At 39.5% G+C, this 26701-nt stretch overlaps 1 protein-coding gene across 2 annotated transcripts; it reads right to left on the minus strand.

Annotated features, from left to right (window-relative positions):
- Positions 1–1826: 1826 nt before the first annotated feature.
- On the minus strand, positions 1827–21604 carry LOC131234312 (lysine-specific demethylase JMJ21). 2 transcript variants are annotated; one of them, XM_058231107.1, is made up of 17 exons: positions 21192–21604; positions 12789–12899; positions 12570–12625; positions 12303–12445; positions 11694–11891; positions 11419–11618; positions 10361–10460; positions 9676–10242; positions 9321–9443; positions 9132–9212; positions 8714–9042; positions 8259–8558; positions 7469–7553; positions 7259–7376; positions 7151–7219; positions 4751–4928; positions 1827–2283 (listed from the first exon to the last, which is right to left on the minus strand). In XM_058231107.1, the coding sequence occupies exons 1-17, from the start codon at positions 21323–21325 to the stop codon at positions 2145–2147; spliced, it is 2931 nt and encodes a 976-aa protein (XP_058087090.1). In that variant the 5' UTR covers positions 21326–21604; the 3' UTR covers positions 1827–2144. The 2 variants fall into 2 exon arrangements, with proteins under 2 accessions (XP_058087090.1, XP_058087082.1); XM_058231099.1 differs by having other exon boundaries at positions 7151–7376; positions 21192–21603.
- Positions 21605–26701: the final 5097 nt, after the last annotated feature.

The following is a 26701-nucleotide window of genomic DNA, read 5'->3' on the forward strand; positions in this document are numbered from 1 at the left end:
GTCCACAGTTAAAATATTCATGGCCACAGAAGTTTTGAAATGCTAACATTTGTGTTTCAGTTCATCCAAGTATGAATGACGTTATTAGGAATTTCTATAACCACACTTTCCTTTAATACGGCCCACTTGCGTCTTGGATTCTGTTCCCATTTGGTCTCCCATCCTAAAATGAGCTAACAAAACCGATCAAAAGAGTGGATTCCTGACATCACGGTGGGCGCCACCTAAGCTTACGGCGCAGGAACTTCCTTGGAAAGGCTTTCACAGGAAATCCGCATCCGTTCATCAGGTAGGATGCATCTCGAGCATGCCATGGGCCAAAACTAATGCTAGGCCGCTAATCAGGAAGAACAAACTTGAACTTGAATAACATGAAATTTGTGGTTAGAGCTAAAAAGTCCAACCGTGAAGATCAAACATATGCGTGCCTCACTTGATCAGTGTACTACCCCGAGTTTTTGGAAGCGGATTGGCTGGTGTACCTCACACCAGCTATTTATAGCTGCTGTATTGACGTCAACAAATTCTGTGGGTCTGATCATGAGGTATGTGTTATATCCAAACCGTTCGTCCATTTTGTATTAAGTCTTGAGACGAAAAATAAGACAGATCTAATTATCAAGTGGACCACACTGCAAAAAGCAGTGGGGGATTGAACGTCTACCATTGAAACCCTTTTTGGGGTCATAGAAGTTTTGGATCAATGTGAAATTTGTTTTTCCTCTTAATTTAGGTCTTTGTGACCTTATGAACAGATTGGATGGAAAATAAACGTTATAGCGGGCCCTACGAATTGTCTAATGGTGAAAATTATTATCTCCACTACTATTTGTGGTGTGGTCCAGATGATCTTTGGATATGATTCATTTTTTGGATGATGCTCTAAAATGATATCTAAAAATAGATGAACGGTGTAGATATAATAAATACATCACTGTGGGGCCTATGTAACTTTGATCTCCTTTGAACCGTTCGTACAACTCGAAGCTCGAGGAGCGTCAGTGCTCGTCTTCGCACGACACGTACCTACAGCAGCTGGTGTGTGGCCAATCCGCTTCCGAGTTTTTTTGGTATATGATGTATTCAGAGTGCCCCTACATGAAGGATGGCCTGGATCTCTTACACGTGTGCTGTGTGCAAGGATCTCGGACCTTTTAACTGAATCATTCCTCTTGCTTATCTTGGATGTTTTAGTAGAATTCCCCAAACACAGTAAAGCCAGTCAAATGAACGTTGCCGATTACTGAATCATTGGGCCCATTCTCAACTGTCTACCTAGGCAGGCTACAAATCGAAGGTTTGGATTTTCTCATCGGTGAGAATTTGGGGGCATAGACCATCCGTGGGTGTGAAGCAACAGACCATGATCCGATCCCACAGCTATAGCGCCTTGGTCAAGCTTGAAAGCTCTGGGTGTACGGTTTACTGGTGGTGGTGCATATCACTATCAGCATTCAAATGTACAGTCGTGACCTGCTCATGAGCAGATCAGCTCATTTCTGCTTCAGGGCTCACGAAACACGGGCCAATCTCGGATGACCATCCATGATCCTGCACATTGTCAGCCACCCTTGCACATTTCTCCCCAAGAATAAAATGAAGTTTCTGCAGTATTCATGCATTGCACATTATTTTCTGCATAGATAGACAGGGTATTGATCTAAATCCATAAATCCATCATACACTGATTGTGTTCTCTACAAGCACTTGAAAAAGATGGGAGAGTCTTAGTTTTCGGAAAATAATAATAATAATTAGGTTAATTCAAACATTTATCCAGAAGGATTTATATCTAGAAAAACCAGACATTTGGTTTAGTGCCACCGGCATGAAATGAATATAGATTAGGCTAATCTGATCCAAATCAATCACCAATCCCATCCTCTTGGATTGAAAGAAACAGACCGCTTATAGAAAGATCTAGGACAACCCTATAGTAACTCATTTAAAAACATTACAACATACAAGGCCATATGATCAGAACTGTAAATAATTAGTGGTAAGATCAGCATTTCCCTTGAACCAAAAAATGTTATCTTCAATGCAAAAGCTCCAGATTGCTATGCAGCAATCACAAGTGGCATGTGAACTGTGAATGGTGTAAATCAAAGGCTTCAACCAAACAGCTGGGGAACGAGGAGTCCTCAACAGAAGACTTGGTATTTGTTCAACTCTCCCCAAACAGTCTCTTCAACTTCTTCCCAGGACTTGGCTGACTTTAGTTCCTTCTGTAAGCTGAACACGGCTCCCAAGACATTATCCTCATGTAAGATACAATAGCACCTGGAAAAAACAAAGGAACCATATTAGCAAGGGATTTCTGATGCTCTAAATGATTCTAAGTGCTTTGTGACGCACCAAAATAAAAAAATTAAACAAAATAAAACAGATGAAAATATGCTGCATTTGACCCCTGCAGCGATATACTAATTCACAATCTTTGGGATTTCTGCTCTTGATTGTAATCAACCTATGTGTAATGGACTATTAGACAGCGCTTGATTGTAATCAACCTATTTAATAGTAGGGGTGTCAATGGGCCGGGCTCAGGCCTAAAAATCAGAATTTTGAAAAGGCCAGCCCGACAGCCCGGCCCGAAAGAGTTCAAAATCCGGGCCAAGACCTACTCCAGGCCTGGCCCATTGACAGCCCTATGTGATATATATGGTGCCTGTGGGAGTTTTGTGCTCACATTGCGGGTCCCGAGCCTGGATAAAGGAGGGTTGTGTCAGGTTGGCAGCCGGCATCGAACTTGTGCCATTAACTTCCATAATGAATCCAAACAAAGGGTGGAATGGCGGAACATGATTCATGTTGCTGACCCCAATTAACTGGGATAATGCTTAGATGATGGTGAATTGGTGATGAATGAAACAATATTGCCGTGGATACAGAATAGCTCTTTCTTTTCCCGAAATTTTAATACAAGTAGAAATTTTGAAATCACATGTCCCTCCACTCCTGAAACAGCCATCGATCAAAACAGCGATATAATGATGAGATTGGAGTTAAATTTTGCTGTTGGCTGACCAATGCACTTGTGTGATACCATTGTTTGTACCCAATCCCTGTTTAGCTAAAGCTGGTCCAACTATAATACCTATGCAACATGGAGAAAAGTATTATGGTTTTCTTGCAATATAAAAGCATCAATCTAGTATAGTGGGAATGCTTGATCATTCAAGACATTTGACATTTTTAAAAGAAAAGACCATGCTGCAAATTCCTTTATGTATGGGACCCATTACTTACACCCACTCATTAGGTACACATCCTTTCGCAGTCAGCTGCTATATAGCCTCGCAGAAACATTTCATCACTTGATTTGTGGGCCACTTTGGTACTGATACGCTATCAACTTAGAGAAGTTTTAGTTGTAGGCAAGTTTTACACAATCAAACTCTGTGTTTTATTTCTCAAAAGGTCAGTCTAACTCTATTTTTCAGGTTCTAATAGGTTCTAGAAAATCCTTGTATGATAGCTACTAGAATTATGAGAGGTGCTGCATTTTAGAGTTTTTAGGTAGTTATAAACAATGTTTTGAGTATCGATGATATCGGCCAATATATCCCATGATATATCTTGTATACTACTTGTGCGATACGAAATGCACAAGTTGTGGGATATATCCCACATGTTCGATCCAGTGAGCATTTTCGATTTTCGATCCTTTTTTCCTATAAATCATATTAAATCAGTGTCAAATTATTACAAATCCATGATTTTTCATGTTTTGCATAGAAAATCATGGATTGGGAGCTTCAATTTTGAGATATGGAGGAGATGGGCCAAGTTGTGGAAATTTGAAAAAAATCAAAATTTCCCAATTTCTAGCAAATCGGTTGTAATATGTGTCCAAACATAAAATCAAACATGCATGTAACATGATCTAGTGATTCATCTTTTGATTTTGAATGTATTGCTTGTGTTTCCACACGTCTTCTTACATTTATAAATTATATGAATAGACTTTGAGTATACTAGCATCAATTCAGTTAGACAACGCATAGATTAGGACCCCATACAAAGAAAACCTATTATGTGCACTTGTTTTTTGCAATGTTTTGATTTATAAGTGTGTATTGATGTCTTTTTTAACAATCACTTAAGTTTTATTGAAAAATTCAACCAATTTCCCAATGTTTCGCCATGTTTCCAATAACAATGATACATTACTCGATACAACCGATATATCCCATGCGATAACTGATACGTAACACGATACCAATGTTTCAAACATTGGTTAAAAATATGGCCGTTAGCTCATAAGGGAGTTATTTAACATGATATTTGATTATTCAATGTAACAAAGTTTTCTTTACCATCCTGTAATATGATTATTTTAGGAGAGATTGTTCTACATTTGTGTATGATTCCACATTTGAATTATCGATTCTATCTTACAACGTGTTTTTTTCCTGAGACTTACTAAACCATTGGACTTTACGCACCATAGTTGTTGTAATGGTCAGTTTTCTGTGCATATAACAAACACCAGTTGCTGGAAATTTACAGTTCCACATCTATCCTACGTCATATAGCCCAATGTAAAAAGGATGGGTATATTTATTTGTCAAAGTGGGTGCTGATAGCATCTTCCTTATGGAAATAGGAAGGCATTTTAATAATTTCAAAATAGAGTTGCTTCTACAGAGTGTGGTTGAGACATGCAACTAAGAAATGCATCATTCCAGTGAGAAGAATCCATGGCAGATTTTGCAAAAATAAAATAAGTCATGCACTAACGCACATGGCACGATATGAGAGCCGCCGAAACTTGCTCTCCACTTTTCCATCTAAAAGCATATCATCTTCTGATGGTCTTCCTGCCAAAGGAAGTCTATAGCTTTCTAGAAACTTCTTAAGTAGCTGTGAATCTCCTCTGAAGATGTCAAGGTGTATTGGAATCAAGTCAAATATTGGATCCCCTGAACAAAGGAAAAAATTTTAATATTGTATTTGGAGAAAATATAGAACCATAGAATATAAATTTGAAAAGACAAGGAATGCATTTTTTCTCCAACAGAGGAACTGAATACATGTGTGTGCATGTGGGTTGTGCGCATGGATTCATGCTTTCAGGCGATATATGGAAATACTGATATCAATATGTGCGGTGGGATGACTCCAATTTTCTGAAATCCAAGATATGGATAAGGTTATATCTCATCCATGGGTCAGTGTTCATGTTTAGTAATATGGTTTTTTTTTTCTAGGAGTTCACACTTGAAACAATGTGCCAGCCGGTCCCGAGCCTGGGCAAAGAAGTAGGGTTGATGTAAGTGGAACTTTTGTCAAGCAATGTGAGAATTCCTATTTCGAATATGATTGGCAAAACTGGATTCATCAAAATGAACGCATGGAGCTGGAACAAGGCTATAGTGTCAAGGACGACAACGATGATTATAATGATTTCACGTGATATTATTATCATTAGTTTTGTATTAGACCTAAATGAAGTCTTAGAAGCAAGTTTCTTGTGTCTACAGCCAGCTTCTTCGACGAGATCATGAATCCATCAATATATTCACAAAATTAACCTCACCAAATTTGTGACTTACGATTAGGCTTGTGAATCAATTTCTTGAGTCATACATCAGTACAGTCATGATATTCTTTTCTTTTGTCCTTTTTACCTCTTTTCCCTATGTTGGAAGAAGTGACATAAATATGAGAAGGAAAAGAGGATATGTGATGCAGGACAATTAACCACTTGCTCTAAAAGCTCAAACTGTTAGAGCATGGCGAATCAATCCCTTTATCTCATAGCCCAGGCCCCACATCTCATGGGTTAGGACCTCGGCCGAACCCCCCTCATGGGCCCCAAATCACATGGGTACCACCTCACACGAGCTACCCACCTCACACGGGCCGCCCACCCCGAGTGTGTCCCCGAATCCCACATGCAACCCCACTCGAGCCCGGTGTGAAAATGCCGCTGCATTAAAATGGCATGCAGTCATTCCTAGCTTAGAAACAAAGTCATAGATCATGCAACTAGAAAAATAGCAATAAGAATGTGCACACATAAAGGCTGGTGGAACAAAAGCACCAGCTTGTAAGAGGAGGTGTCTCAAAATGGAAATGCATGCGCAATGGATGGATTGCAAGCTTGCCACTGTTCATGAGAAAAAAGTGCAGCACTTCAACCCTCGATGCATGAGCTCAAGGATAAACATCATTTTAGGATGCATGCCAGAATCGCTTCTGCAGAGCTCAGATACTGCGCATAAATTTCTATTGAATACTACTGATACAAAAGAAAAGGTAAACATACAACAGATAAAAGATAAAATTGTGAGGTACCCTGGTCATATATAGTGCATGATAACAGCATAAGTGCCACTACTGAATAGATAATGGCATGACAAGATCAGGAGCACATCTTCAACTTCTGCTTTGACTAACCCATCTTGATTTTGTCACAACTAGACTATAAAAATATTATCCAAAGTTAAGATGCCAGATAAGCATGCTGCCTGATCTTATTCTCATGTGGAACAGACGTTGCAATCAGGGAACATGTAGGACTACTTGTGTTATTGGGGAAGCCTGGAGGAACAAAAACAGGAACCAGAATCCTCCAGGAAGCAGCAACTGGTTAATGATGTTGATGTCCACAAAAAGAAGTGCCGTAGAAATAACAAATATAAAAATACGGGATGAAGAATGTGGGAGAAATTGACTCTCTTATCCTAAATCACTGATATGATATGAACTAAAACTAGCATGTGATAATGTGCAGAAGTCTGATATATAGAGCCAAATGTTACTACTAAAACCCAAGTTTACAACAAGAAATTTGCATGTTCTTAAAACAAGTGTGCAATCTTGCAATATTAGATAAGCACAAGGTAAAAGGCTAACATGATGATGATAATTAAGTGCGGGGAGTAGTTGCAATGATTCAAATAACCAAAAGAAGAAGAAACAAAATTGCCAGAGATGTGTCCCGGAGTGCACATGCACTCCTAAGACGTCTTGGGATCAAATCTTGGTTGCAGTGAGGTGGTGGTCCAAAACCCTCAAGAAAAGAAGAACGTCATCATCATCTAAGCCTCTTATCCCACTGAGGAGAAAAAATGGAAAAAAGAAAAAGAACAGCACAGTCAAAATATCAAAGAAAGTAGAATCAATGAAGAGGATTCACCTATCGACAGATCACTGAAATCAAGAATATGGCTAGGATTCCACTTCCTTTGTTTTTCATCACCATTACAGCCATTCACTGTAGCATTAGTTGTCAAGGTAGCATCTAAGCCATTCTCATCCAAGCAATGAGTGGGCACACATGGCTTCATGTGTACATTATCATCCATAATATCTGAGTGTATCCAAGTAGGAGACTTAGAAACCTTGTACAGACCATCTTTATCCTAAATACACAAATGCCAAATGTTAGAGCACACAGATAATCAAAATGGTAGTTACTTCATAAAGAAGATAAAAACTAGGACTATGAATGAACCTTGAATGTGTCGAGCAACACTGCAACATTATGTGGAATGTACTCATCAATTTTCTCTATCAAACTGCTTGGAATAGGAGACCCCCTTGCAAAGGAAAAGAGTGTCAGAGCATCGATATAGATGCCTTTAATGCCATAGTTCAAACATGCTGGAACCTTAGAGACACTATTCAAGTCTCATACTTATGATGAGGGGATGCACAAAAAAATTAAGCCACCGTGGTTCATGTATGCTATCTAAATTGTGCACCTAATGTACCCTACCATGATGATGAGACGTGCAAAAAATCGAGCCAACTCAACCATTAGGTGGGCTCCACCACTTGAAATCGAGCCAACTCAACCCTAGTGTGGGCATGCGCCCCAAAAATCAATCTCTCTCTCTCTCTCTCTCTCTCTCTCTCTCTCTCTCTCTCTCTCTCTCTCTCTCTCTCTCTCTCTCTCTCTCTCTCTCTCTCTTGTAGGCTATTCTCTCTTTCTTTTTTTCTTTTTTTTCTTTTTTTGCAATTTGGGTATCAAGATCTCATTGACCCGACAACCGGGTTGCACCACCTTCCCTCCCTATGTGCACACATGAGTGTGTGTTACGTATGGCATCTTGTGCATTGTTGCTGCAAAGTTTTGACTGAGAAAGTAAGTAGGCACTTGCAAAGTCGCATATGTCATGATTCTAAGAATCAACTAACTAATGGCTACAACATTTTGTCAAAAAGAACTTAATTTAGCAATCCCATCAAAAGAATAAAACATAGATAAATTCATTGTGATTAACATAAGGATGATCACTTACCATTTAGCCAAATGATTTGAGACATTTTTTCTCCTTTTGGTCAAAATTTTAATAAAAAGATCCCATTCTACCGGGATACTAAAATTCTCACAAATTGCTTCTCTAGAAGCATTCCCTGAAGGTCTATTAGAATCTTTCCCCGAGTCATTGTGGATTGTTCTTGTCGAAATCATCTCATATTTGACCTCTAAATACATGAGATCATGCAAAGATGGCAGTGGTAAGATGTGAAGGTTATGCAATTGATCGCCCAAAAATGAAGCTAGATTGAGAACATCATCCCACGGCAATTCATCTCTTCTGCAAAAAGAGAGATTAATGTCAGTAACCTTTTGGCTGAATCCAGACTTGCATTTTGTACAAAGTTGAACAAGTCAATGCGTGGAATGCCAAAAATGTTTAAATTGGAGCTTTCCACATCTAAACTGAAATCAAAAGCGGACTACAAAACTTACAAATTGGCAAATATATTCCCTTTGCATCTTTTAGTTATTATGTATGGCCATATCCTTGGTTGTGCAGAAGCAGTGGCAATTGGCAGTAAACTTCCATCTTTTCTGGCCTCCAACTGTTTCTTGCTCCATACACCAAAATGAAAGCCATCTGTGGTACAGTTTCCACGTACCAGATCACATTTTGCAATCACATCTGGCACCCCTTTGCCATCCCATGGTACAATTCTATGGGAACCACTTTCATGGAACAGAATACCACTTGCCAAAACATTAGGAATGTGTTCTCGTAAAGGAGATTTGACTTTATCAAGTAGACTGTAGAACTCAAGCTGCAAGAACATAGGAACGATATTCATAAAGGTGACTGGTGAAAGGAGCAGTGGTAAGAAATGTGTTTTATAGAAATTTCAGGTGATACCTCTGTGCCCAAACTGTGGATAGAAGATTCCAGTCCTCCTTCAACATATATCTTAATTACTTTGTCACCAGTGAGATAAACCTGACAAATTTTACACAGGTTTATTATCAGCTAGGATCCATGTAAATTATGTATATAGAAGATTCAACTAGTATTTTCTGTTTGCAAACAGATAAAGGATTTACTTACAGGATTGCTACCTGTGCCAACAGGAAGCCTCTCATCATCCAGTGGAGAAGGCAAATCATGAGAAGCACAAATTTCCGCCATGCGTGCTGACCAATTGCCGGCATTTAGTGCCAGACAAGCTCCCTAAAACAAACAAATGATCATCTCCAAACAAGGAAAGATGAAACTATATGAGAAGGATGGAGTAGTTTTCCCCCCCCAAAAAAAAAAAAAAAGAAAAAAAGAAAAAAGAATTACAGTATTGATACACAGACATGGTCATGAAATAAAGTGTCAAAAACTGTTTATATGATCCACCCAACTGCAAGCAGAAGGATTCAAGGAACTAACTGAAGAACAAAATGTATGAAAATACCTTCCATATCAACTCTCTTATCCCTGGTTTTACAACCCAAAGCTTGTGCAACCACTGTCTCATTTCTCTCTGTCCTATACAATTGCTCTCACTCCAGATAGAGTTGTAATGGTCTCTATCTTCCTCTAAAAACCTGGATAAGAAATTTATGTGATAAGAAAACTCTTGATTCACGCCATTGGTAGCATTCCCATCACCATTATCAACACATGGCTCTTTTCTAGGCTTGGAAAATCGGCGCCTCTTTTCCCTCCGAGTCATGTCTGGGAAATTGAATTGATCTGTATCACAAGATAAGTCCTTTTCGACATTGACAGAATAGTTCTCATCAACAGCAAGCAATCCAGCACGACAGACTCCTTTATGATGATAGCCAGGAGCCATATCAAGACATACAAATTCAAAGTTTGATGTATTTACGAAGTTCTGAGTAACAGCAATAGTAGTTTCTAGATTTAGCACACAATGCCACCACCCACTTGGAACATATATTGTCTCCCCAGGTAGTTGGGTGCACTCTATTGGCTTGTCCTCATCTGCAAGAAGTGGATAAATATCTAGCCACCACTGTAAGAATGTAAAAGGCAGGTAATTAGAAGAAGATATAGAGGTGTCTTGTGGAAATGAAGTGTGCTAAATGCCAATTAAGATATGGGATGAAACATACATGAAAGAGCTACCATACCTGCAATGATGATGGGGCCTCAACATTGACATCACCATCTTCTTCATTCACATGTACTGTAACACCTAAAGGTACTCTACCTGGAGGGTACAATGCCCACCTACAAAAAAAAAAAAAAGCTTAGGAAATGGCCTCTTGCACATAAACTGTTTCAAATACGGACGGCAGGCAGAATAAAAGAGAAATAACTGAAAGAGAAATCAGAAGTATATCAAATACAGTGAAAAATAAACAATCAAAACAATGACAGTATGTAGAGTGATTGGCTATAGAGAACTGTCATTAGAATCAGCAATATGACAATAAGAGACTACAACTCAATTCTGACAGGATGCAGTCATCCAACAAGGAAATCAGCCAGAAAGGAAAGATTTAGTTCCCTACCCTTGAACTTCTTCAATTAAGTATATCAGATGGTTCAATATCACGAGGAAGGACCACAGAGATGAAAAGAATGCAATCATCACAGTAACAGTATTTCCAGACTTTCTGATGATTAAAGATGCAATATAATGAGATGCTGACTCCATTCAAATTACAATTAATCTAACAAGGCAAATCCCTGGCCCAAAGAGTAGCTAACATGGAATGGATGACCAACTTCATTATTGCATTTCTTAAACAACACAAAATGACAAACATCTGTTGTCATCCAGGCCGAAAGATTAAACAAAAAAGAAGGGATTCAGTTCCCTCTTTAAACGCCTTCAATTGAATTCTTTAACAGCACAACATGACATGACAACCTATGTCCCATAGAAACTTCAAAAGAGGTGAACAACCAAAGTCCAATACATCAACATAAGTGTAGAAACTTCAAATAGGTTGTAACATGAATTGATGTGTCGTCAACATAAAGTCCAGCAGTTCTTCAACCTTAGTAGGACAGTTCTCAATTTCTAATAGGCTCAATGAGTTATAGAATTTCAAGGAGACGGGCTAAAATTTCAAGGATATAGTGAAAGATGAACTTGCAATTGCAAAAAATATTCTGTACTACAAAGAGGGGTGAACTTGTAAAAGTGAACGGATATAATGCATTCACATGATAGACTTGCCTTTTCCGTCCAGATAGAAGAGTGTTCCAGGCACTTGTAAGGGCCGGATCTACATGCCAAGATGCACCAGACCTCTCTGGCCCAATAATTAGCCATCTAAAAGCCGGCCGCTGATCTCTCTCTAAGACATCAAAAAAGTCTTCTCGAAATAGATGGGGCACACTGTAATCTTTCAACAAACCCGGTGCAACTTCCCCAAACTGTAAGAATGTCCAATTAGTAATTATAAATAGTTCCAAAGAGCAGTTCAAGAATAACTTAAGCATCACAGGCACCTTATCATCAAAAATGTAAAGAGGATCCTCATCATGCTGAAGTTTCATGTATGCAACATAATCCGTAAATCTCATAGTAATTTTCTTCGAACTCCTTTGAGAGATCTTGAATGCAGTGTCTCCATAGTTCTGTAATAGCTGGTCAGTCGTCCAAGTACTTCTTGCTGGCCAAGTCTCTGCCAAGTCTGTAAGCAAAACCTGGAAAAATATGCAGGATACACTTAAGTAGGCTGTTGACTGAATGCATCAAGAATCCCAGGCAAACAGAGAAACCCAAGTACTGGTAGTAAGTTTTTAGGCAGTCAATCCAAATATATTTCCAAGTAATGGAAATGCTTATTATGCGCAACAAAGAGCTGCATCAAAAGTAAAATATGCACTTTGAGACAAAACAACAATTTGAGAATGTGATCGAGATAAATGACTGAAAACCTCTATCATTTAAGAAAAAAAAATCTGAGCAAAAGAAAAAAGAAAAAGACCTTGAACTTAGAAAAAGAACATTCAGGTGCATTATTCCCATATGGAGTCGATAAGTCCTTGTCCAATATTTTGCAATAATACCAAGTCTTTCATATTTCGAATAAACAAAAAATGAAAAAGCATTACCGGTTTTCGTACGTCGTACTCACGACGGAACTCCTCTAAGGAGAGGTCTTTCTTTCTTTCTAAAACTCCCTTGTCAATAAAGAATGAATCCAGTGTTGTGAAACACCTATACCATCTTCTGTATAGGAATAGAGAATTGAATCCTGCAGACATTGAGGAAAACTCCTGTCAAGAGACAACTGCTGGTACTGAAATCCCAAGATGTCCTTCAGAAGGAACTACAGTGAAACAAGAGTAAAAGCCCACAAAGAAACAACAGCTCATTACCATCGAAATGCAGAGGTTTTGTGGGAGACTTTGCAAATTCATCAGACACGTTTAGGCTGGAAAAATAGCAAATAGCCTTCAATTAATAACATTACGGGCAGTTAACAAAAACAAAAATATGAAATTTACAATAGAGTGGGATGACTATTTGCTCATTCTAAGTTCCAAATCTGCAATTCAGAACACTGCATCATCGGAAAATGTGCTATTTATACGTACTGGTGTAGTGTTGTCCCTTTCCAAGAGCCTTTGTACTCAAGCAAACCCCTAGAATTGTTTAGGCATAGATGCATCCAGAGCGGCTCTTCATTGCACAATATGTACATGACACTGCAGAATTGAATGTCAACAATTCAATAAAAAAATAAAAAATGAGCATGTCTGGCAAATCTAGGGTGTGTTTGAATGCTCTATTGAATTGCAATAGATCAATTTGATAATGATGAAATGACCATAGCGGGTGTGGCTCTCCATTTTAATTCATAACGACGACCAAACCCCTAATTGCAATTCTGTGCATTTCAACTTGTTTTGAAACAACTTGGGTGCTAAATGGCAATTGGGGCGGGTCCCTCATAATGGATTGGAGCAGTTATCACCCCCACATTATTGAATTTAATTCATTTCATGAGCAAACAAATACATCCTCATGGTTCGATTCAACCATCTAAGAGATGAGCAGGGAAATTAAACTCCAACCAAAATGAAACAAACATGTTTCTTTTGTTTTATTTTGTTTTCTTTCCCTTTTTTATTTCTTTAATAAGAGAAAAAGAAAGCAAACAATCTTTAAACCCAGAAACCAAATTGAGTTTTTTGGGTCATTGTGGGGCCTGCCTCGCGGCCTACACTTACACCCAATGTATAGTGAGGCAGGTCAAACAAACTGGCAGCAGCAGAAACGTGATTAATGAGTGAATTTGGTGCAAATTTTCATAATATTTCGTGAAAATTGCACCAACCAACACATCCTCAATGTCTTGATTAGTTTTTTTGTTCATTACAACTAAAATTCCAAGACGATTATGTTGGGTGTCCCTCCTCATGTGAAGGTCAGACCCACATGTGTGGGCTTAAGTAGTCTATTTTGTCCACATGAGCCTAGTGGGGGTATTTTGGTCTTTTGGCCAAGCAAACTAAAATAAGAGAAAAAGGAGTTTTTTGCCGAGAGAGAGTTCTAGCAATGTGTAGGGTTTTTTCTTTCTTGGAGAAAAAGGGAAAGAAGAAGAGAAAAGGGTTTTGTAGAAGAAGAAGATCAAAAGCTTCTACCACCGAAATCTTCGCATCCGGGTTCATGAGGGTCCACCCACAACACCGGTTTCTTTTATTGTCTTCTCTACGGGTTGTGTTGGGGGTTTTCTACAATCCCTAGTTGGTGGGAAACTCTTTTTCTTACATTGTTGCTTGTAATCCACATTTGGGTGATGTATTTGGATATCCAAGAGAGGTTAGTCTCTTGATGATTGTACTTCCATTATTTCTATAATAGTGCGCCAAACTAGGTTCCGTGGTTTTTCCCTTCACACTGAAGGGTTTTCCATGTAAAAAATCCCAGTGTCTCTTGCATCATTCATGTTTGATGATTTGTTTGCTTGTGTTGAAAGTAATCATCATTTTTTAAATTTTCTATATAGTTAATCCCATTAAGGAGGTCTGCATGCACGTTAAACAAGGTGGCGAGGGAATCAGGGACCTCAAAAGGATGAACCGTGCTCTCTTAGGTAAATGGATTTGGAGGCTTGGAACGGAAGATGGGACTCTACGGAATTCGCTAATTAAGAGTAAATAGGGCCGAGCAAAGGGTGGTTGGTGGACCAAGGACGACTCAATTTATAGAGCATCTTCCGTATGGAAAGATATCTTATCTGTAAAACAGGACGTTCTCAAAGGTATCGGTTTCGCTGTTGGAAAAGGAGTTAACATCCAATTTTGGGAAGATATATGGGTGGGGGAAGTGGCGCTAAAAGAGGCATTTCATAACATTTTTCGTCTTGCCCCCAAGCGAGACATTTCAGTAGCAGACTACTATACTTTTAGTGGGGAAGAAATCGTTTGGAATCCCATATGTCGCAGAAATCTTCAAGACTGGGAGTTCAAAGAGTACTTGGCTCTCCTTCGATGTATCAACAGTAGCAAGCTAGATCAGCTGGGTGTAGACAGGCTAGAGTGGAGACTGGACAGATCTGGGACGTTCTCGGTTGCTTCCTTATACACTTCCCTAAGCAGCTATAACTCCTCATCAATAGCTTCATTGACTGCTCAGGTATGGAAATACAAAGTTTCTCCAAAGATAGGCCTTCGGATGGTTGGTGGGCAAGAAGAAAGTTCTGAGAATCGATAATTTGAGAAGAAAAGGAATGATTATTACAAACATCTGTCTTTGTTGTATGGCAAACAAAGAATCAGTCAATCACCTGTTTATTCACTGCCCTTTCTTCATCAGTGTTTGGTCAGCAACCTTAAGATCTTTTCATATTTCCTGGGTTTCTCCTGATTTGACGGATCTACTTCTCCAAGCATGGCATGGTTCTTCTTTTGGCGAGGAAAAGAAAACAGTGTGGAGAATGGCCCTCCTGACAGTTTGGTGGTCTATATGGGAAGAAAGGAACGGGAGGTGTTTTAATGAGATTTCCAATTTAGCGGAGTCAGTGCTTCTTAGAGTCCAGCATTATATAGCAGAATGGGCTTCTGTTTTCGTTAACTTAAAGGGCTGTAATTTCGTTCTATGACCGAGGGGATTCAGCTCGCTATCTCAGTGGAATTTATTCCCTCTTTCTGTCTTTTGCTTTGCTGTTTTCTGTTTTCTGCCTTCTGTTTTCTATTTTTCCTGTTTTTAATAAAGTAATCGTGACCTCTAAAAAATAAAAATAAATAAATAAATATTTTAAAAAAAAAAAAAAATCCCATTGATTTGCACATATAAGGGAAAGGTGTGTGTTTCCCAACAAGTGGTATCAAAACTCTAGGTTGGTTTGAATTATTTTGGGTGTGAATCATGGAGGCTAGCACAAGTTGAATGGTTAGTTTGGATAGAAATAATTCAATGATTTGGAAAGCCAAGATGGAAGACTTATTGTATCGCAAAGACTTGTATGCACCTATGAAAGTGACAGGGTCAAACCAAAAGATATGACCGGTGATGAGCGGAAGAAACTAGACCAAAAAGCCGTTGGGTTTATTCGGCAATGGTTGAATGATAGTGTCTTTCATCATGTGTCCACAAAAACTTTGATACAATCACTTTGGAAGAAATTGGAAGGGTTGATTGAGAGAAAGACCATGGGCAATAAGGCTTTCATGATTAGGAAGGTCGTAAATTTGAAGTATCAAGAAGGAAGCTCAATTGCAGAGCATTTGAAGGAAATTCAAAGTATTGTGAATCAACTTTCCTCTATGAAGATTATGTTAGATGATGAGTTGTAGGCCTTGTTACTAAGTTCTTTGTCTGACAATTGGGAGACCTTAGTGGTGTCTCTAAGTAACTCTGCTCCAGATGGAGTTGTTACCATGAGTCAAGTAACGAGAAGCTTGTTAAATGAGGAAACAAGAAAAAAATCGTCTGGTTCCACTCAATCAGAAGCACTTGTTACAGAAAATTGAGGAAAGAGCAAAAGCAAAAAAATCCTTATTACCGTGAGAAGCCAAAAGGCAAGTCCAAGTCAAGAGAGGATGTTAATTGTTATAATTGCGGCAAACTAGTCCACTACCAAAATGAATGTAGAAAGCCCAAAAAGGAGAAGAAGAAAAAAAAATGGAAGGAAAAACAAGAAGAGAAGGACACGACTGCAGTTGTTTCAGATGGTAATACTATTATCCTCTCAAGTTGTGAACAAGCATTTCTAAATCTCACTTATCAATATATAAATTGGGTCGTTGACATTGGTGCCTCATATCATGCTACTCCTTGCAGGGACTTCTTTACATCTTATAAGTCGGGAAACTTTGGTATTATGAGGATGCGTAACAATTGCTCTTCAAAATTTGTGGGGATGGATGATGTGCATGCTGAGACCAATATTGGTTGCAAGTTGGTTCTCAAGGATGTGAGGCATGTACCCAATCTTCGTCTAAATTTAATTTCTATGGGAAGTTCAGATGAAGAAGGCTACAACAATCATTTTGGTGGTGAACAGTGGAAGCTTACAAAAGGGTCTCTTGTGGTAGCAAGAGGCAAGAGGTGTTGTACTTTATACATGACGCAAGCACAGTTATGTAAGGCCGAGGTGAACACAACGGAGAATGATTCTTCTACTAATCACATGAGCAAGAAGGGCCTACAAATCCTCGCCAAGAAGCAGTTCCTTCCTGATATAAAAGGTACGTTTTTAAATAGTTGCGTCGATTGCTTGGTTGGAAAACAACATAGGGTTTCATTTCATAAAAATCCTCCCCAAAAGAAAATAGATGCTTTGGAATTAGTTTATTCTAACGTTTACGATCCTATAAAAGTGAAAACTCTAGGTGGTGCTTCTTACTTTGTTACCTTCATAGATGATGCTTCTAGAAAGATGTGGGCATATGCCTTGAGAAATAAAGACCAAGTCTTGAATGTGTATAAGCATTTTCATGTTATGGTAGAACGGGAAGCGGGTAAATTGTTGAAGTGTATTCACACAGATAACGCTGGTGAATATAATGGACCATTTGAGCAGTACTGCAAAGACCATGGAATTTGACACAAGCAATTCATTCCCAAGACTCACACAACACAATGGTATAGTAGAAATGATGAATTACGCTATTGTGGAAAGAGTCGGATGTATGCACTTGCAAGCAAAATTACCTAAATCATTTTAGGGAGAAGTAATGCGCATCACATGTTACTTAATTAATTTATCTTCTTCAACTCCTCCAAATGGAGATGTTGCAGAGGATGTGGACTAGGAAAGATGATTCATATAAACACCTAAAGGTGTTTTGTTGTAGACCATTTGTGCATGTACTCAAAGATGAGCGGTCCAAACTTGATGACAATGCAAAACAATATATTTTCTTAAGCTATGCAGATGAAAATTTTGGCTACAAGTTATGGAATTCAATTGATAAGAAGGTGATCAGAAGCAGGGATATGGTCTTTCTTGAAGATCAAACAATTGATGACTTTGAAAAAGTTTAAAAACACCAACCTAGTGTTGAAGACGTTATTAATGTACATACAGTTCCTCCTCTTGTGGTGCATGATGATGGGAGAGATGCGCAAGGCCAAGAATAGATGGCTGGTGATGATGTCCCTATAGGTGATTGATGCAGGACAATTAATCACTTGCTCTAAAAGCTCGAACTGATAGAGCATGGGGAAATTAATCCATTTATCTCATAGCCCAGGCCCCTCATCTCATGGGTTAGAACCTCGGCCGAACCCTCCTCATGGGCCCCACTTCACATGAGTTCTGCCTCACATGAGCCGCCCACCTCAAGTGTGGCCCTGCATCCCACAGGCCACCCCAATTGAGCCCGGTGTGAAAATGCCCCTGCATTAATCACCCCCAGTGAGAAGTCTCGAACACGAGACCTCCCGCTTTGATACCAATTTGATTCAGGACAATTAACCACTTGCTCTAAAAGCTCGAACTGATAGAGCATGGTAAATTAATCCCTTTATCTCATAGCCCAGGACCCACATCCCATGGGTTAGGACCTCGGTTGAACCCCCCTCATGGGCCCCACTTCACATGGGTTCCGCTTCACACAAGCCACCCACCTCACACGGGCCGCCTACCCCGAGTGTGCCCCTGCATCCCATAGGTCACCCCACTCGAGCCCAGTGTGAAAATGTCCATGCATTAGTGATATTAAACAAGAAAAACATGAGAAGTGGCCCCCTCAAGAACCACAAGTTGAGCGTTAGTTACGAAGGTCCACTAGAGTGAGCCAACCATCCAGGAGGTACCCACCTCCTAAATATGTCATGATTACAGATAAGGGTGAATCTGGGAATTATTAAGAAGCTCAAACTAATGAATATAAAGGGGAGTGGCTAAGAACTGTGCAAGAGGAGATGGATTGTTTGCATAAAAATCATACCTATGACTTGGTGAAGCTGCCAAAAGACAAAAATGCACTCAAGAATAAGTGGGTGTTTAGGTTGAAGAATGAAAAGAAGAACTCACAACTAAGGTACAACGCAAGGTTGGTTGTGAAAGGATTTGAGCAAAAGAAGGGAATTTGACTTTGATGAGATTTTTTTGCCTGTGGTGAAGATGTCATCCATCCGGGTCGTATTGGGTTTAGCTACAAGCATGAACCTAAATATTGAGCAACTAGATATCAAAACAGCATTTCTTCATAGTGATTTGAAGAAAGAGATATATATATATGGAGCGGCCGGAAGGTTTCAAAGTCAAAGGCAAGAAGCACGTGGTTTGCAAGTTGAAGAAGAGCTTATATGGGTTAAAATAAGCCCCAAGGCAATCATACAAAAAGACTGATTCATTGATAATGGACCATGGGTATAAAAGAACCGCTTTAGACCATTGTGTATTTACTAAGAAATTTTTTTATCGTGATTTTATTATTCTTTTACTCTATATTGATGATATGTTGATTGTTGATCAAGATATTGACAAAATTGACACGTTGGAAAAGAAGTTCAGCAAGTCTTTTGCCATGAAGAACTTAGGGCTGCACAACAAATTTTAGGCATGAAGATCTCTCGTGATAGGAATGTCGGTAAGCTTTGGTTATGACAAGAAAGGTACATTGAGAAATTACTTGAAATGTTCCATATGAATAAGGCAAAACCTGTCAGTTCTCCACTTGCAGGTCACTTCAAGTTAAGAAGTGAGCAAAGTCCTTCATGTGAGAAAGAAGGAAGAAATGAAGAAAGTTCCCTATACATCAGCAGTAGAAAGTTTGATATATGCTATGGTGTGCACGAGGCCCGACATTGCACATGCAATTGGTATTATTAACAGATTTCTTACAAATCCTGGCACGGAGTCACTAAGAAGCAGTTAACTGGATTCTCATATATTTCAAGGGTTCCTCCAAGGTGTGTTTATGCTTTGGAGGTAGTAAGCCAATGTTAGAAGGCTACATAGATGCAGATATGACAGGAAACATTGACTCTAAGAAGTCCACATCGGGATACATGCTTACTTTTGTAGGGAGAGCAGTGTCATGGCAATCCAAGTTGCAAAAATAGGTGGCCTTATCTATTACATAAGCGAAGTATATTACAGTTACAGAAGCTTGCAAAGTAATGTTGTGGATGAAGAGTTTTTTAAAGAACTTGACTTAATGCAAGACAATTATGTTATTTATTGTAACAATTAGAGTGCCATCCACCTGAGTGAAAATCCATGTATCCATTCCAAGTATAAGCATATATAGATGTAAGGTATCATTGGATTCGGAATGCTCTTGAAGAAAAGTTGCTACCACTTGAGAAGATCCATACCGATAAGAATGGTTTAGATATAAAGATTGATGCCTTATCTAGAGAAAAGCATGAGTTTTGCATAAGCATGGCAAATTTGGGCATGGTGGAGCCCTCATGTGGAGGTGGGACCGACATGTGTGGGCTTAAGTAGTCTCTTTTCTCCACATGAGCCTAGTGAGGGTATTTTGATCTTTTTGCCAAGCAAACTAAAATGAGAGAAAAAGGACCTTTTGCCGAGAGAGAGTTCTAGCAATATGTGAGGTTTTTTCTTCCTTAGAGAAAAAGAGGGGAAAAAAAGATGAAGAAGAAAAAAGGGTTTTGTAGAAAAAGAAGATCAAGAGCTTCTACATCCGAAATCTTCGCATTCGGTTTCGTGAGGGTCCACTCACAACTCTGGTTTCTTTGATTGTTTTCTCCAAGGGTTGTGTCGGGGGTTTTCTACAATCCCTAGTTGGTGGGAAACTCTTTTCTTACATTGTTGCTTCTTGCTTGTAATCCACATTTGGGTGATGTACTTGGATATCGAAGAGAGGTTGGTATCTCGGAGATTATAATTCCATTATTTCTATCGTAGTGGATTTGCGTCGGACTAGGTCCCGTGGTTTTTTTCTTCACATTGGAGGATTTTCCATGTAAAAAATCTCAGTGTCTTTGGCATCCTCCATGTTTGATGATTTGCTTGCTTGTGTTGGAAGTGATTATCATTCTTTAAATTTTCTATATAGTTAATCCCATTGATTTGCACATAGAAGGGAAAGGTGTGTGTTTCCCAACAGATTACTTAGGCAATATGATTAAATAAGCTTCTTCTTTCTTTCAGTTGGCAATGAGATCTAGATAAAAGGTGAATGTAGAAAGGCCATGCGAAAGTGGTGGCCCACTGCAATGGATGGTTAATGGGGGGATGAAGGATCACCCTACCGGCATACAATTTTCTCAACTTGAATCCAAACAGGCAAATAACCATGATTTCATGTGTCGTGTATTCACTGTGGCCATGATCGATCTATAGATACATTTCAACGGCAGGGATTTTCTAATCCATAATCAATCAAGCAGTAATCGTTCTGATCAAAGTATCTAAGTTCAAGTACATGATCGACCCCTGTGTCTGAGTAGAAAAAGAGGAGCCATGAACTGTAATTCGAGCACTGCGGACATTCTGTTGTGAATACAGAATTGCAGGACAACAGCTCGCAGAGAGAGAGAGAGAGAGAGAGAGAGAGAGAGAGAGATTCGACCTGCTAACGCAAGAAAGACGAGCGACGTCTCGAGGAGTCAGGTATTCCAAAAGAGCGCAGAAGAGTTCGTCGGGAAGGATTCGCAAGTCTCCGAGAGCATCGTGTCTGCGATCATTGGATTGGGGGATTTCCATGGCTGCGAGATCAGACGGTTGAGAGAGAGAGAGAGAGAGAGAGAGAGATTTGAAGAAGATGATTGCTTGCCAGATTCTGGATTGGGACCGGTGACCTGAAGGCGAGCGCGGAACGCGGGCGGGACGCGGGACGCAATCCTACGCGGGCGGGAGAGTATCGGAACGCGTGTTTGTGGAGTTTGTGGAAGGGGTCCGTTATCAAGGCTTGGCTCTTCTGCCCCACCGCTTGATGATCCAGACCGTTCGTCTACGAGATCCTCAGGTGTACAGACGGAAAGAATCTGATTGATTTGGGATCACCGTTTACTGCAAAATTGAGTTTGAAACTAATTTTCTGGGATAAATGGTCTGACACAGCGGCTATGGAAGTTCTGATAAACTAATCCTTTTTCCTGGTAGCATTTCACATTTGCAGAATATCCAGTCCGTGCAAAAGGTGGGCCACACCATAAATGATTACCTGAGCACCTTTTTAACGGACTGGATTTCGCTTCTTCTTCTTTTTCCTCTGGACAGATGTTAGTCACGTTTAATGGATGATTAGACCTCCGGTGAGTGACACTTTAACGTGTGGACCATCTCCTCTGATGATTTCCGGATAAATGGTCTGGATCATCACATGCTGGGGCAGATTGGGCTAGCCTCTGGAGAAACTGACCACTCCCCCTCCAAATAAATGGATGGCTGAAAGAAAAGCACGAGAAGATTCGTATCTTTATACAACCAAGGTCTCTGGCATCATGGCTCACTAGGATTAGCATGACTCGTGGAGCAGAACATCTGTGCGGAGTTGATACTCACACGTGTGCTGCTTTTGGCACGGTGTACGTGCCATCTCGAATTTGCTGATCTGGTTGGTTGCGTAAAAACTACGAAGAATCAACGAAACTGAAACCTGACTGGCTTCGGCGTAGTAGATGCGAGGCCGAAGCGCCGAGCACACGCCTCGATCAGAGTTTTACTCCTCGGGCGGGTACGCGCAGGCTAGCTAGTAACAGACAGGGCTCTGGGGGGCACCGTGATGTGTGGGTTTTATCCACACCGTCCATCTATTTTTCCATATCATTTTAGGGCACAAGCCCAAAAATAGGCAACTCCATACGTGAAGTGGGCCACACCATGGGAAGCAGTGGTGATAATGACACTCACCGTTGAAACCTTCCGAAGGCCCACCGCGATGTTTAATTTCCATCCAACCTATTTATCAGGTCACATAGACATTGAAGAAAGGAAAACAAAGGCTTGATCCAAAACTTCTGCGGCCCCCAAAGTTTTCAATATACAGTGTTTAATCCCCACTGTTTGGTCCATTGACCCCTGAAACCTCCTCATTTTTGGGCTTTTTCCAGGAAATTGGTTTGGGAAAATGAATAGATGGTGTGGATAAAAGCCACACATCACGGTGGTAGCACCCAAGCTGCACTCTGCATCCATTAGGCAAAGCTCATTGCTTATAACACGTATCTTTTGTAAATAGTTGTTTAGATGCATGTAAAATTATTAAGTTGTAATTAAATTATAAGTAATCCGATTATAGAAGTAAAGTATTTACATGCAATTCTATTTTAGTTCAAACTATGATACTTGTATAACTTGAAATATGTTTACAGCTTGTATTTAAGTATTCACTCACAATAGAACTTTGAATGATAAATTCGTTAAAAATAATTAAAAGACATCAACTTTTAATGTAAGATAGATCATTAAAATAAGCTCAAATCAATAAAACACGTAGCCGATTTTTATGGTAAACAAATCATTTGATCAAATTCAGATACGGCACTATGGTTTGACAACATCTTAACATATGAGAAATTTTAACCCTATCTGCAGCAACGGTGAGAGAATAAGAGGTTTGTCTTAATTTTCTTCTTTTTTTGTTTTGAATCATCATAATCCTTTGAAGATGACCTGCAAGTCTCATTGCTTTTAAATTTTTCAAAAATTATATCCGTTGCCCGAAATCCATTTACCTGTAATATATAACATGGCTTATTCTCATGTTTCAAATTACAGCCAAAAGTTGTAATCGGATTACAGCCTACAATCTTATTACAGGCAGATATATCCATCTAAACGGCCTTGTAATCTTATTACCTATAAACACATTCCTACCTAAGCACTTAACAGGCATTCAAATAACCCCTTATTCCATAGACAGTGTGCAGTTACCATTCTCGTGTTTAAGAAGAGTTTGTTAATACCATGAGCACCTCGAGTGTCTGTGTATATGACAGCACAAAACTCTCAAGCATGGTTACAGGACATGATCAGGCAGGTCCCTTCTTTGTTGATGGCGTGGGCCAAATGACATACAGGTCATATTGCAACACAAACTCATTGAATGTGGAGCATTGCCTGTTGAATCGGAGCATAAATGCATGGAGTGAACTGATGTTGATCTTAACCATTAGTCACTTACACAGCTAGGAAGCAGACCATGGTGCAAGAATTATGCATATTGGATGATCTTAACCTTTTGAATGGGGCGAATTTATTTACAATCATCCGTTACTTATTAGTCACAAGTCACATGATTAAAACAAAATGTTACTTTCAAATCATGAGAAATACAAATTGGATCTATTTATCATATATTTTAAAGTAGTAACATAGCCGTGGGTCATAAATAACATGCATGTAACCTGTTAGGTTAGCTAAGTAGTCAGTAATTTGGGTAGCCCCACCGTGATGTTTATTTGAAATCTATCCTGATCATCAAATACCTATACTTGTGTAAGGTCAAAAGGCCATAATTCAGCCCCATTTATGATCGAGATAGATCACATTATTGGAAATAGTGTATACGGCAACGCTCACTGTCCAAATTGTTTCTCTTTGTGTGGCCACCTAAATCATATATGACATTGTCTTAGTGTTATGCTTGAATTTTAGTTTTGTTGCCTAATGATTAAAGCATATTTCATCTATTCATCACAATGGGCCTTAAGAAAATCAAGGGCAGACATCTCTCTTCCAATTATATCCTTTGATGTAGGCCACTTGTATCACACGTCAACTTAATTTTTTAGCACCTGACCTAACTTGGTATGAATCATCCAATCATAAGAGAGGATTTCACGTAAGCATAATAATGAGCTCAGTAAAAATTAAGAGCGGGCAAACCTCTTCTAACTGTTTCCCTTGACATGACCCCCTTGAATCTCAGACCGGCTGGACATTTGGGGCTTTTGCCTAACATGGGATGATGTTACTTTTAGTTTGAGTGAATTTCACGTTAACATTACAGTGGGGCCTAGTTAAGCCAGCAACCATCTTGCTTGTAGGATACATATTCCGTTAACTATAATAAGGCTTGCATGATGACATTTATACATGCATGAGTAGAGTTGTACACGAACCGAGTCAACCTGACTAACTTGCTCGACTCAACTTGGCTCGAAACTAGATTCGGACTGAGTCGAGCTAGTTTTTAGGAGCTCGAAAAAAATCCAAGTTCGAGCTAGACCAAGCTAGACTCGACTCGGTTCGACTCATTTGACCGGGTATAAATACCCGGTCATCTATAACCCTAGTCTAATTTCAATTCCCCCTTTGTCCAGTGACTAGCGCCCGTCCGGGAACCAACCCCCCTTTCCCCTCTCTGGCCAACGACCAGCACCTAGCCGGACCCTAACCCACTCGGTAACCCCACCCATTTGGGCCATTTCTCTTTGACTCTCTTTATCCGAAGTTCCAGTCCGATCCGGCAAGCACCGAGGTATCTCTCTCTCTCTCTCTCTCTCTCTCTCTCTCTCTCTCTCTCTATTCGTCCCCTCCTCTTGCTTGGTCAACCACTGTCTATGATAGCTCGACCGGCCGCTATCAATTAGGCTTAAACTCAGCTTGAGTTGGCCCGAGCTGCTAACCAAATGAGGTCGAGCTCGAGGATCAAGCCAAGCCAAGCCGAGTTCGAGCTAAGGTTTGTTGTTGGCCGAGTTGAGCTGAGCTATGCCAAGCTTGACTTGGTTTGACTCATGTATAACTCTATACATAAGTCACATATGCTCACCCAACATATATACGGAGACAAATATGCACATTACTCAAGGCATGTTCGTTGTTATTGGACCCATGCTTGATGAGCGAGTGGTGGCCCAGTATAATGTACATGCACAACCAACCTAACAAATGGCCAATTCCATTTTATCTATCCCCATTATTTTCATGGTATGACAGACTTTTTGTATAGTTCATATACTCCCTGAACGAAAATTAAATCATCGTATGCGTAAGTTGTTATGAGATGTATTCAATTTATACGTGAAACAAAGTTTGATCGATCGACCACTATTGTTGATCAATCGAGCCAGCCTCAAATTATACAAATTAGTCTTTGGACAATTTTGGACATCTTCGATTGATCGAACTGTCGAATCAATCGATCAATAAAAATTCAAAAAATATGCATAAACTTTAGACTATTCTGAGCATGTTCGATCGAAATCGAATATGGGTGCTCGATCAATTGAACTGTCAGGACGTCAATCGACGGCGCACATGGAATTGTGTAAAAGTGTAGATTATTTCTTATTATGGGTGCGACACTATATATATGGGTGTAAATTGGATTAGAAGTATTTCAATAATGGGCTAATTGATTTTAGATTTGGGAAGGTGAAGAAAAAGGTTTTTCGAGCACTGTAAGTGATTTTATCTCTTATACTTTCTGCCTCCATAGTGATTCATTGTCGCTTTATACCATGATTTTTTCGTGTAAGAGTTTTCCACGTAAAAAATGTGTACTTGTGATTACTTTGTTTACGTTTGTTTAGATCGTGTGGTTCAAATTAAGGGTCTGGTTTTATGGACTCCCAATAAGTGGTATAAGAGCTAACATTGGGATTTGAGTTTGGATCGACATCATGACAATTAAGGGATCAAACGTGAAGTATGAAATGGAAAAGTTCATTGAAAAAAATAACTTCGAATTATGGAAGGTGAAGACAGGAGGCTTTTAAGTTCAACAAGGGTTGTAACATGCACTTATTTGTGTCGAGAAGCATACAACGTTTATGAGCAATGAAGAGTGGGAAGATTTGGATGAAATAACGAAAACATCGGTCCAACTGTGTTTGGCGAATGATGTCATTGATAATGTCCTTGGTCAAAAGACCACAATAGGACTTTGGAAGAAGTTAGATAGCTTATACATGACGAAATCAATGTCGAATTGTCTGTACCTAAAGAAGCAATTATATGATGTGAAGCTGGCGAAGGCGTTAGATCTTGATAAAATATATCAGTGCATTAAATCAGATCCTTTGCAAATTAACGAGCATGAAGTGAAGATGGGTGAGGAAGATCAAGCCCAAATTTTATTGAACTCTCTTTTAGAGTTTTACAATAGCTTAATAGCCATTATGCGCCACGGTA

The sequence above is a fragment of the Magnolia sinica genome, chromosome 2 (genome assembly GCF_029962835.1).
Source record: "Magnolia sinica isolate HGM2019 chromosome 2, MsV1, whole genome shotgun sequence".
In the NCBI taxonomy this organism is placed as follows: domain Eukaryota; kingdom Viridiplantae; phylum Streptophyta; class Magnoliopsida; order Magnoliales; family Magnoliaceae; genus Magnolia; species Magnolia sinica.

What these genes read in the sequence shown, in the direction of transcription:
- LOC131234312 (XM_058231099.1), bottom strand. Translation starts at nt 21,325, where the DNA reads ATGGAAATCCCCCAATCCAATGATCGCAGACACGATGCTCTCGGAGAC. An exon ending in TTTACATTTTTGATGATAAG is followed by an intron (nt 11,619 to 11,693) that starts GTGCCTGTGATG and finishes ACATTCTTACAG; the next exon opens with TTTGGGGAAGTTGCACCGGG. An exon ending in TGTTGCTCGACACATTCAAG is followed by an intron (nt 7,377 to 7,468) that starts GTTCATTCATAG and finishes TTGTGTATTTAG; the next exon opens with GATAAAGATGGTCTGTACAA.